The sequence below is a fragment of the Aptenodytes patagonicus genome, chromosome 3 (assembly GCF_965638725.1).
Source record: "Aptenodytes patagonicus chromosome 3, bAptPat1.pri.cur, whole genome shotgun sequence".
NCBI classification, from domain to species: Eukaryota; Metazoa; Chordata; class Aves; order Sphenisciformes; family Spheniscidae; genus Aptenodytes; species Aptenodytes patagonicus.
This window is the reverse complement of record NC_134951.1, coordinates 131,714,349-131,726,397: the sequence shown is the minus strand read 5'-3', so window position 1 is coordinate 131,726,397 and position 12,049 is coordinate 131,714,349. Positions and strand designations below refer to the sequence as shown.

At 49.0% G+C, this 12,049-nt stretch overlaps 2 protein-coding genes across 5 annotated transcripts in view; one reads left to right on the top strand and one right to left on the bottom strand.

The window, feature by feature from the left end:
- CFAP61 (cilia and flagella associated protein 61) overlaps nt 1-305 on the top strand; it is a 125,561-nt gene extending 125,256 nt beyond the window's left edge. The window contains exon 27 of the mRNA XM_076335266.1: nt 11-305. Coding sequence (XP_076191381.1) covers nt 11-45 — 35 coding nt within the window. The 3' untranslated portion in view covers nt 46-305. The remainder of the gene's footprint in view (nt 1-10) is intronic.
- Nucleotides 306-845: 540 nt separating this feature from the next.
- The window catches only part of RALGAPA2 (Ral GTPase activating protein catalytic subunit alpha 2), a 141,108-nt gene continuing 129,904 nt past the window's right edge, over nt 846-12,049 (bottom strand). For 2 of the 4 annotated variants that reach the window (XM_076335262.1, XM_076335263.1), the window contains one exon: nt 846-3,634. In XM_076335262.1, the coding sequence (XP_076191377.1) occupies nt 3,480-3,634 (155 nt within the window). In that variant the 3' untranslated portion in view covers nt 846-3,479. Of the gene's footprint in view, nt 3,635-6,090; nt 6,212-7,194; nt 7,235-12,049 lie in introns of all 4 variants that reach the window. The other 2 variants (XR_012995066.1, XM_076335264.1) reach the window with 2 other exon arrangements.

Here is a 12,049-nt window from a genome sequence, read left to right as displayed (position 1 = left end):
TCTCTTTCAGGTGGCCTGCCCTTAATGAACGCTCATGAACGCTGACAAAAAGTAAAGCTGCTTTAATAAGAACACAATTCTGCAACCAACTTTTATTCTTTAGAGGAAGAGGTTAAAATCTTAATTTTGCCCTGAAGCTGTTCCTTAGATCTACAAAAGCAATTTCCAGTAGTAGCTTGGCAGAATGCAGCCCGACAAAACGGTTCATTCTTTCCCTTTTAGCCCGCAGTCAGTGGCAGCATGTCCAGGGCGAGACCGTCCCCGTCACCCCGTGCAGCGGGAAGGGCTGGGGCCAGCGGGAGGTACCCACCCTCCGGGGGCAGCTGGGAGCCGGGGCCGGGGGGGTTGCAAACAGCATTGCTGAGGTTCTAGGGTCCCCCCAAATTAAGAATACAATCAGGCGAATGCGAGGTGTGAATTTGTAGGGTGCCTTCGTTTCAGTCACTGTGTGGCGTTAACACTTAAAAGTTTTGCCAAACAGAACTTGAGTCTGGAAATGTCGCGGATTCCACACCCGGCAGCTGTTTCTGCGGCCGCGGTCCTCAGCGAGCTGTGTGCTGCGCGAAGGCAAAGTCCGCGCCGCGTTACCGCTTTAACTTACCAACTTACCAGCTTTAACACCAATGTCCCCACCGCATCTGGCCCAGACCTACAAAGCCATGCCACTTGCAACAGCTTGAATCTTGCCCAGCGGCTCTGGCTGCTTGGGCCCAGGTACCACCACCCAGAGAGGGCGCCCGGCCAGGGGCTGGCCGGCAGCAGCCGCCGGCGTCACCGGACGGTCGGAAGGCAGAGCGCCCGCCCGGCCGCGGCACCTCCTGCCTCACAGACGCTGCACACACCATGCCGGTACGTACCTTTTTATTGCTCTTTTTAAGACTTTTCTTGTGAGCTAAGATTTATTAAGTTTGTGAGGGGTAACAGAACAGCTTTGTTATCCAGTTCATAGTACAAAACCACAGCTGAATTTTTACAAATTAATATTTTTAGGTTTTTGACATCAGGAAAATGCTATTTTCATCCGTGTTTTAATTCCTCCCTGAATGAGAGACATATATTGCTCTAATGAGAAAAGTCTCCTTTTATTCAGAAGAATGCCTTTGAAATTATTTCAGACCATTTATTGGATAACTAAGAACAAGACAGCCTCGCCTATCCAGTCCTGAAAATAAAATAAATTAAAATACACATTTCATTTTCTAATTTCCTTTACTGACACACAATCAGTAGAAAGCAAAACCAAAATGTGAGGCAGAAAATCAAAATGGCAGTCAAAACCCTTAGCAAATGAGGCTCCTTCCCAGCAGGACGGCTGCGTTACCCACGTCCCGGTGTGCCAGCCAGGTTCATGCTCAGTGCCTCCAGCTCCTGCTCCGGGCAGCAAGGGCGCCCGGCGGCACCTTGGGCTGAGCTGGCTGCCCCTCGGGCCAAATAACCCACTGCACAGAGCCCATAGCAAAGCGCTGAGCTACCTCAGTGTTACTGGCAATATTTATAAAACGGTGTCCCGTATTTACAGGGAGGTCACAGGGCTGGACGCTGACAGGCAAACAGAGACGTTCACATTAACACCTAAGTAGAAGTGCAAAAAAAAAAGGGTGGCCCGATGGTGCCTTTTGCTTCACCGAAAACCAAATCCCCTTCACTTAAACCAAAGCACGTTAAGTTTAGAGGTGTGCGTTTGAATGCCAAGTAGCAAACCAAACAAAAACAGAACAAAAAGCAACAATGCGAACCAGACCTGAGGAGGGTTAGGAAGGCCGGAGGGGGTCTGACACAACACTTGAGAATGGGCAGACACCGATGTTCAAAACATCAAAAAAAAAATAAAGTTCACACAATACTATTTGCTTTACAGCCATCTCCTCTTCTCGTCCACGCGCGCCGGGAGGGCCAGGGAAGCCCAGGCTGAACGTGGTGCCCAGCCCCAGCGTCGGCCGCTGGCGGGTCCTGCAGCAGTCGTTGGGCGGAGGCTCGCGTTCTGCTGCGCGTGGTGTCTCTCACAAGTCCCTTCATGGTGGAGCATCGACGGATTTCTGCTTTCAGTCTGGCCATCCTCATTCACACCGAGTACTTGCAGGATGTTTCTCAGATTTGTTTTTATAATACAGGGTTCTTTCAGCTATAAAAAGTCAACACCCCTAGAAACCTACGATACACGTAGACTGAAACACACTTCCTATTGAAAATACAAGATTTGCTCACTACACAAAGTGCCAAGAGGATGCTGCACGTCCTCAAAAGCCTTCAGATTTACTTTATTCTAACTAGAGATGCTTCAGGGTGCGGGCTATTGCCCTAACGTAGTGACAAGGTGAGGTGGTTACCTAAGAGGTGTACTGTCTAATTATTCAAACCGTGGTGAGAAGTAGTCGTGGCAAACGTGTGGCATTTGCTCTTCAAAAAGGAATTTGGTTATTTTTATTTTTCTAGTGAGTAGTTCACAGTACGCAGCCATCACATGCACTATTGCAAATGACACAGCAATCCCGAAGCCAAAGCCAGTGCGGAGAGAGGACTTCTGTCTAAAATAAATGCAAAGATGTGAAGGTAAATGGTTGAACCCAGCTGGTGCAGTAGCGCTAACGGGTACCTCACGCCTGCACTGGATGCTGCCGCCCCAGTCATCACACCTCTGCTGCAGGCGGGCACCTGATGGGCACTAAGGAGAGGAGCCCGGTCCTCTGCTCTGCTGTGCTGGACTGGGCACGACCGAGCGGCGGGTGGAGCACCTTCGGCTTCGGGATTTTACACAACAGGTAGTGACGTATGACCTTGATCAAGATGCCATGATTAAACAGATTTTAACGCAGGTGCTGCCACTTTGTGAAACTGGCAGTACCCTCCTGAATTTCGGGTAAATGACCTCTTTGATGATTACTAATTCTTAGCTACACGCACAAAACTGGTGCTGGATGAGCACAGATGACAGAAGGGGAGCAGAGGCTGACCACGGGCTGGAAAGCACCTCCATCATTCACCCGCACTCCAGAGGAGGGGAACATTTGTTACGTGGCTAGTCATATGAAAACCTCTATTTAGACAAAATTCCCTAACGCACAATTAAGTGTTGACCGGAATGACTAAAAGCAATGCTCTAAAGTTACATTAAATAACTGGTTTCAGTACTGGTTCGTGTCCTCTTGCTGCAACACCAGTACTTGTGCACAGGTGCTCGGGGAGGAGAAGTGTGCGCTGCCATCAGCCCCACGCGACACCAGCGGTGAGAGCTCCCATCACCCTCGTTCTCTTTGTGACGGAAACAATCAAGTGAAATGCATGACGACGATGCAGGTGATACCTGATCATCGGCCATGTCTGCCTGAACACGAGAACTGCAATTTTACAGAGCAAACCCCTTGCCCATCCCCTTCAACATGTGCTCATCCAAAATTGCAGGTTCTATAGACGGAGTAAATAATTTATCTGTTTTAAGGTCTCTTGGGTTCCCTCCGCTGGAGTGCCGCTCCCGCAGTGCCTCAGTTGGAAGACTTGCTGAGAGCACTGGCGGAGCGGCGAAGCTTCCCAGAGACTCTGCTCTTCGAGGCACGTGGTAATGTGGGCGAGGTCTGGTCTGCTAACTCTATTCCTATGGTGACAGTAAGGTCAGCGCTTGCGCTTGTGGTGAGGCAGCCTGGAAAACACAACGGGCAGAGAAAAAATAACGTAAGGAAAGAAACAACCTGCCTGTCTTTGCATCAGAATAACTGCTTGGCAAAATGCAGCCCCTCTCCACTTCCTCTTCCAAATTAATCTTGGCTATCACTCAGGCGAACTTGACATTTATAGCAGAAATTTGGCCCAGGCAGCTGAGGAACTGCCATACTGTGCTTTCCTGGAGAAATAAGGAATTTCTCTTTGCCAGCTTCCAGAAAAAGCGAGGACCGGCCAGGCCGAGCGGTCGGCAGCGCCCAGGCAAGCGCGCGAGAGCCCCCCCGGCAGCAGCCCCTTTCGGGCCAGGCGCGCCGGTTCACGCAGACCCTGCAGGCGCCGACGGCTCCAGCAGCTGCCCGCAGCCTGGCGCTGCGAGGCACTGCAGCGGCCCCGCACCGGGGGAGCAGATGCACCAATCCTGCTCGCTCAAAGCGCCAGCAAAACCCACACAATGGAACTCGAAAAATGTTCCTTTCAAGTGTGTGTTATATAAATTTTTTTTTGCTGTGTGTCAGTAAACAGCTCTTCTGTATTTAATCTACTACGGAGAGCTGGAAATGAGTTTCCATAGCGTGAACGCCTTCATGAAACTCTACCTGGAAGGCGTCTTAGCCTCTGATTAAAAAAACAAAGAATCCCAATTTTTTTCTAATTAGTTCCACTACTTAAACAGGACACTAAGTACCCATCATTATCGGTGCACTCACGGCCACCATTCAAGAACTTTATTTGTGGGCTGGGGAACCTGGATGGCTGTAGCGGTGTCTACATGTGTTTACGCTTTGTTGTTCAACAACATTAAGTTACATCTCAATTATTCCCCACAGGCGATTACGACTAGAGGCCAGGACTAAATAGGTTGTCTGAATGAGAACAGATGAGGATACAGCTATTAAACTAAGAAATAAATGAATAAACTGAGGTGCGTGCGCGTGTGCAGCTCCTGCCTCTCCCCTGCGCGACTGTAATGGTGCTCTGAGGAATACAAACACGCATGCTGCAACCCAGCCCTGCTCTTGCTGCTGGGGTTCTGACCTGTCCCAAGGCATTTCCCGGTGTGAATGTCATTTCATCAGCTCCCTTGGGGTACAGTATTTTTAAACCACGTTACAGTTCTTTCTCTAAGTCTTAACACAAGGGGTTTTATTAGAGGCGGGATGGAGGAACAGCCTCGCACCCAGGTGCTTGCGAGGCCGTGGGGAGAACGGAGGAAGGCTCCGAGCCCACACCGAAGGCCGGGGCCAGTCTCAGCAGCTGTGCGACCACCTCTCAACTCCAGACTGATGGTTGTATTTTGCAGCACAAACCTATTTCCCATTCAACAATAAGCTACATTTTCAGGCTGTGCCTTTATTTGCTGTTAGTTTATGTGATTGACAATTACAGAGGTATCTTTAATACTCCCTTCAACTGTATTAGCCCAGGTGATTCTCAAACGTGCGGAAAATGCACCAAAACGCAGCTAGTGCCTTGGCTGAAGCTGCCGATGGTTGAGCTGCCCATCGGGCAGCGGTGAGCAGGGACAACCTCACTCATGACCAGGGCGAGCCTTGCCCTTGTGAAACACGTCAGGAAATTTTTGTGGTTCAGCAAGGCAGACAGGACATCCGTGGGCAAGGTCTCGGCCGCAGGGCTCTGCAGGCAGTAAAGCGCCTGGGACTCGATCCACCTTCTAAGGACAAAGACCCAAGTTGACTCAGCTGCGTTTTCAACACCCGGCTCGAGTGATTCGGGGTATTTTAAACCTCATGCCAACACTACAACCTATCTCACCCCATCACTAGGCATTGCAGCAGCCTCACTCTGTGCATTTTAACAGCTTGCATTGATCCTGTTACTTCTCGGGAGTAATGCTTGGGAACTCCATGGAGTTTGTTAGGCACAGGCAGCATCGTGTTCTGTTTCCTCACAAGGGTTAAAACTTTGTCCTCATGCTTTAGCTAACTCTAGATATTTTAATGACTCAAAGCAGTGAACAATGCTGAGGTCTGGTTGCAGCTAAACCCAAAGTACCTCTTGAAATCCCTTAGCCAGTTTGCAAACCAGCGTTTGCATTTCAAAGACAATCTTTACTTACCAGATTTATACTTCAAGACAATTGACTGAAGGGGAAATATCGCATTAAAAAAAGGTGAAAAATGTGACTTAGCGTGTAAAGGCATTTTCTGTAAAAAATGTGGAGCTGTCAGTTTTGGATTAAAAACAAAACCTGCGGTGCTGTTCGTGGGGAGAAAAGCGTGGGGGAGGGAAGGGCTGTGAGGGAGGTGTCGTACTTTACATTCCTGCAGTTAAGCAGAATGGCAGATGGTCAAAATAATACAGTTTTCACCAAATGGACAAGTTCAAGCAATATTCATGCAAGCGCTGAACAATGCATCGCCTGCGCATATGAAAAGCAGGGCGGCTGCGGCAGGCGGGGGTGCAGGCCAGGCACACCTCGCTCCTGGAGCACCCACAGCATCCGCCCGCCTCAGGAGCCGGCACATTCCTTCAGTCCGAACTTTCTTCTGGCGAGTCCTTAGCTATGCAATCAACCTTGAAGCTCCCCCGAAACTGCCTTGATTGATAGGGAGACAGCAGCTGCAGAGTGAGCAAGTAATAACCACAAAAGATAAAGGCTTTCATACAAATATTATAATTCCACTTGCAAGCTGTCTGGCACGAACTCTAATTACTTGGCCGTCTTGCAAGGGGAGCCTGCAACTTTGCTCAGAGACGAGGCTCCACTCGCTCAGCTGCGCTAGGGAGAGAAGCAGGGCTGCGCACACCCGCCGGCATGCGCCCGGGAAAACCAGCGTCGTATTGATGTTAAGGTGCTCGTGAGAGGCTTAGTTCTTTTTCTTTTTGCAGTGATGTGGAGGAGGGGTTTTTTCCCTCTCTTGGTGTGTTTGTTTCGGAGGGTGCACAGGCAACGTGAAATTACGCAGCTCTGCAATGGTGTAGTAAATAAAAAATACTAGTTTCTGACTCACAGGTGGACCAGCAGAGTGCTTAAAATTTACAACTCAGCCAAATGTGAAATTTGCAAAAAGGGGGAAAAAACCCACCAAAAGCTGCACCGCAACTATCCTGCAAGTCGCGCTGGTTTCCGGGTGAGCACCGGCACGGAGGTGACGCCATGCAGCTCCCACGGACGCTCGCCACCAGTGGGCCAGGGGTTGCACCCAGCATATTGCCGGTGGCTGCCCCGTCCCTGATCCCGTCCCACGGTGCCCCGGCCACAAACACCCAGCTGTGACCAAAACGCTTCCCACCGCGGCAGGTGCCGGCTTCGGCTGTGCCCGGCAGCAGCCGGAGGGAGCAGCAGCTGCCTGGGCGGGCGGGCGGGCGGGCAGTGGGCACCCCACAGGGCTCGGTGTGCGGAGAGCGGGAGGAGATGGGGCGGTGGCGACAGGGACAGGCAGAGACAGACCCGGAGAGCCCCAGAGCCACCGCAGCTGCGCACTGAGCACAGGAGGAGGAAGAGGAGGAGGAGGAGAGCTGTTAGTGATGGAGCACAACGCCAGCAGCAGCGGGGCCTGTGGGAAGCATCGCTCTTACCTGCAGCAATTACCGTAACGAGACCATTACATATTCTAATCTAAAGGGAGAGAACACAAAATCATATAAATACAGGAACAGTACACCCGTCGCGCTCGTGTGAAGGTCAGGCCGGCTGCTCGCGGGCGCCCAGCACAGCGGAAACTGGCCGCGGGCGTCATGGCAAACTCGGCACACAGTGGGCACCAGTTGTAAGGGCAACTCATGATAGAAAGTTCACCTCAATACCCTTAGGGACCTGGAGAGAAATGGGTACCCACAGGCTTTTTCCTTGCCCCTGTTGGTCTGTTGATTGAAAAACTAGAGGAAGGAAATGTTGGCAAAAATTGGAACGAATGATCATCTCCCTTCAACTTTTGCCAAACTTGCCAATACAGTATCGTGGGACTTCAGCAGCCTCTTACTTCAGCTACACTTCCAACACTGTTAGTGGTCATACAATTTCAAACCTAAACCACTATTACACTGTGGGCAGGTTAAAAAAATCCAGAAAGTGAACCACATACGTATAATTGGGCCACACGAACGGAAAGTCACTTGCATATGCAAAAGCACATCATGGGCAGTCGTACTCCTGCACGCAAATAAGACGCACGTGAATGACGGATCAGATGCCTCTGCCGTCCCTTACAGGTACAAATGCTTTACGGTGATGAAGGCTTAAGCTTTTAAAATATGTTCCTTGCAGGAGGGGATTAAAAATTCAGTTAGTAATACAGATAAAAATACACTTTAAATGAAGAGTTACCTTTTGGAAAGCTAGAGATAGATAGCTTATTTTATTTTATATCTACTGAACAGAACAAATCTGGTTTCTCATACACCACCAGGGCATGTGCTCTAGGAAAAAAAGATCTTTTAGCAGTTTCTCTTCTCCTTGTGAAGCAATGAACGCTCCCGAAAGCAAAGTAACTCCCTCTCCCCACTCTTCAGCATATGCAAAGCACAGCAATATTGGTACTGATGATGGTGAAACATCTTCTTGGACTTCCTATGGAGAAAACGGGCAGGACCTCTGCCAGGGCAAGAGCAATACAGCGCTGTCATCGTGCAGCTGCACTACTGGGGGGTCCAACTCCTCACCAAAACTGGCTGAACCCTCCTCAGGGACACCACACACAGAAAACCGAAACTAAACGCATCTTCTCTGTTAGCTCCCTCACTGGTGCAGTAACACTAGAGGTTTTTTTCCTTCCCCCCCTGAAACCAACCAACCCGCCATAAGGCCACAGTGTTTCTGTGGTTGAAAATCATCTTTTCAAGTTGACAATGTGTTCAGCAACAGCATTTAATGAGTACAGCAGGTACCTCACACAGCTTTACAAGATACGGGATCCTTACTGATGTGCTGCAAAGCTGCTGAGTTTGCTTTTAAGAACTACAACAACAAAAAGGGTATAATTTGTGTATTATAACACTACTGAAAATTTAATGAAAGAGACAGTGACTCACTGCTGTGAAGATTTCCCACAGAAAGTATTTGATAAAACTAGGCGGTAGGCTACTGCTATTTCTCCTGCACCTGCCCTTCCCTCACCCCCATCCCCATCCCCATGTGCAAGTAGGAAAACCCTTTGAGCCTTTAACCATGTTCACGCACACGTTTAAAGGGCTACTACAGAATCCTGAAACTAGGTTCATTTTTTTGACGTGATCTCTGCAGAATTATTCTGCGCTCTCTCTGAAGCCGGGCGCTGCTCCAGACCCAACCGTTGTTAGCGAGGGGCAAGCGACACCTAACGAACTCCTCCTTGAGCGTGGCTGTGGCCACCCACCCCCTTAGTGCACGGTGGAAAAGCAGCACCCCACAGCACTGCGATGGCGTTTTCCTTTTCCCTTATTGCCCTTGCTAATCTGGGAGGAACTGATTTGACAAACTAAGCACGAGGCTATTGCTCTTACTTGGTAAACGTTTCTATCGTATGAGAAAAAGACAAGAAAGGTGGGTCTTAATGTGTAACTCAAGTATGTAAAAACGGATTACATATCATGTGTGATCATTAAGGATTTTGAAGCTTTGTAATTGAGAAGACCCATGAAGTTTTCACACAGGCCATGACCTATCCCCCCCCAATTGACCTATCAGCCATGACAGGTCTGTGGAAATCTTTGTTTTCTTTCCCAGTAAATGTGAAGGTAATAAAATTCCTGAGAGAATCATACCAGTAAATCCGCTTAGCATTTTGACATGCTCTGCTTTCCACTCACAAGGACAGGCTGAAAATACAATACGAGCAGCATCCTGAGCCTGCATGTTCAGGGGAGTGTATTTTGAAGAAATTATCATTAAATAAAAGCAGTGGCTGTGTTTATGCAAACACACACACGTTCAATGGTCTGAAATGCAGATACAACAACCAACTGCATTAAGGATGCAGGAGATCAAATGATTGGAACTGCATTTACATCACGTGGCCCTTTGGTGCCTTGTCGTGTTTGGTATAAGCTGTTAAAATATTTCATATTTTGTAACGAGTGACAGCTGTGTTAAAGCTGCATTGAGATCTTTCATTCATCTTACGTCTTTGAGCAAACCCCAAAGGCTATGTGGTTTGACCTCAGCAGCGACAGAGGGGATCCCCTGGAAGAACAGGCGGGTGTTCTGGCTGGAAGCCACCGAAGGCTGGCAGCTGGGCAATGGCACGAAACATCACTTGTTCGTTGTATTTGGAGATTCTTTCTATCAGCTGAATTTACACAGTCCCTTTTCCCCCCAAACCCACGAAAATGCTGCAGAAGAAAGATGTTCGAGCTGACTGTCCCAAACCTGCACCAGCAGCACAGCCTCAGGCCGGAGGGGGATGAAGGCTGCTCTTTGGAAGGCGTCGGGGGGACAGCTCAGCCCTGCCTGCGCTGGAGAGCCAGCGCCACAGAGGTCAGGCTGCGCTTGCAGGGCCAGCAGAAGTCAAGGGCCGTTTTTGTACCTGCTTCCCCTGACCAGATCGGACCCTAAGTGAGGCGCTGCAACAGCCGAAACATTGGTAAATGAGGAGGTTTGCTCCACTGTTGTTTGGTTATGAAAAATAAAAAAAGTAGTACCTTGAAAAGCTGTAACTGAAGCAGTAAGAAGCTGAAACTACAGGTTAATCAAGGGTGGAAACAACCTTAAAAAAAAGCACTCACAGCTCCCAGCACAGGTGATGAGTGCTTGACACCATCACATACCCAGCCTTGATTGTTTTAGAGATTTGGAAATAAACCCCAAATGTACACATCAAAATTCTAATTAGTCGTGACTTGGAGCAGCCGCTAATTAGTTCTGCACTGGTCAGGCAGCCAGAGGGACCACAGCAAGCGTTAGTGGTTATTTCTCCTTTGCATGCAGGCATATAACACGTAGCGCAGCCTTAAACCACCGCCCAAAGCCTCCCGCCCGGGTGCCAGCAGCCTGCGGCGGGCAGGACAGCACTGCATGGGCTCTCTCCTCCGCCGTGGCTGCAGGGCTGACATGCGTCAGTGCAGAGGAAAAATGCAAAGGGGCCACATTGCCTGGAGCTTTCTCGCAAGCTGACAGCTCGAGCAGCTGGAGCTGTCACCCGGCAGAAGAGAGAGGCCCGTCAAACTAATATTTTTTCCCATCCCAGCGCTGATTGCTAGGGAGGAAGCCTTCCCTTGCCATCTCCTCTCCTGGAGATTGTAGCTGGGAGAGCTCCCTCTGAGACAATCAATTAAATGGAAAAAAGAAAGGGCCCAGGCTGAGAGCCCTGATGTTGCTCTCGCACCCTCTCCGCTGTAGATCCTGAGGTTACGCTGGGCTTGAGGGAGAAGCAACCCCAGCACCTACACAGCCTTGGGGGACAGGTCCAGGCTGTATGCCCTCATAGGTGGTGGGCAAAGGGAAAAACTGCCCTGGCACCCAAAGCAGTCTGCAACTGCTTTGCAGGGAGCTACAAAGTAATGATGCGACTTCCTCACCATTCTGCACAGATTTGTACACTTCTGAAGCAGGCCTGCTCATCCTGGTGTAAATATACATCAGACTGCTCAAGTCAGAGGAGCTATAGGGGGTACGGAGCTGATGCCACCTAACGATTCATGGTATTTACTACGACTTTGCCCTATTTAATAATAGACTGATTCTAACCATTACAGGGACGCTATGAATTTTACTAATTCAAGAAAGTATTTCTCTTCCGTGAAAAAATGCAAACTATCATACTGTCAACATGCATAACCTTCGACCTTTTAAAAACATAAAGGGTCTGACCAAGGCACGGGAGCAGTCCCATGGTGTACTGAGGATGCAGGAGCTTCCTTTTTATTCCTTAGCATATAACTACCCGCAAGGCGTTTAAACTCTTCAGACTGCTAAATGCATGAGTAGATTAATGAATTAAGGAAGACACCACAGCCTGGAAACGATTTTCACTCACTGCCTGAGTCCGAAAGAGGAAAAACGGTGCTTCTGATTTCTAGTGTTGTCTTTGCGACCCTAACAAATGCTCCTGTGGGAGGAGGGATGCACTTCCACTCGGTCATTGCTTCATCATTCAACAAAATTATGATTTTGTTTATTCCATCCATGTGTCATCAGAGAAATCACTGTGATTTCTCAGTTTCGCCATTAAAAGATCCAGAAAGCGCATCAGAATTGCTCTGTCATGTTATTTGAATATGCTCATGCAGGTTTCCCTAAGTGCGAAGGAAGGAAGGAGGTAATGGAAAATATGAAATGGATTTATTCCGTGTGTCTCGCTGAAAGGCATCTCTGGGGAGAAAGGGTAAATTTTGGGTTTCTGCAGAACAGCCTGACTTTCCTCCTTCATTAAATCAGGTAATTATGCTTGATTCAATTGAAAATTTCATTTGGCACCTTTTCATTCTCTGCTATCAAGCAGCTACCATGGGCCAAGAG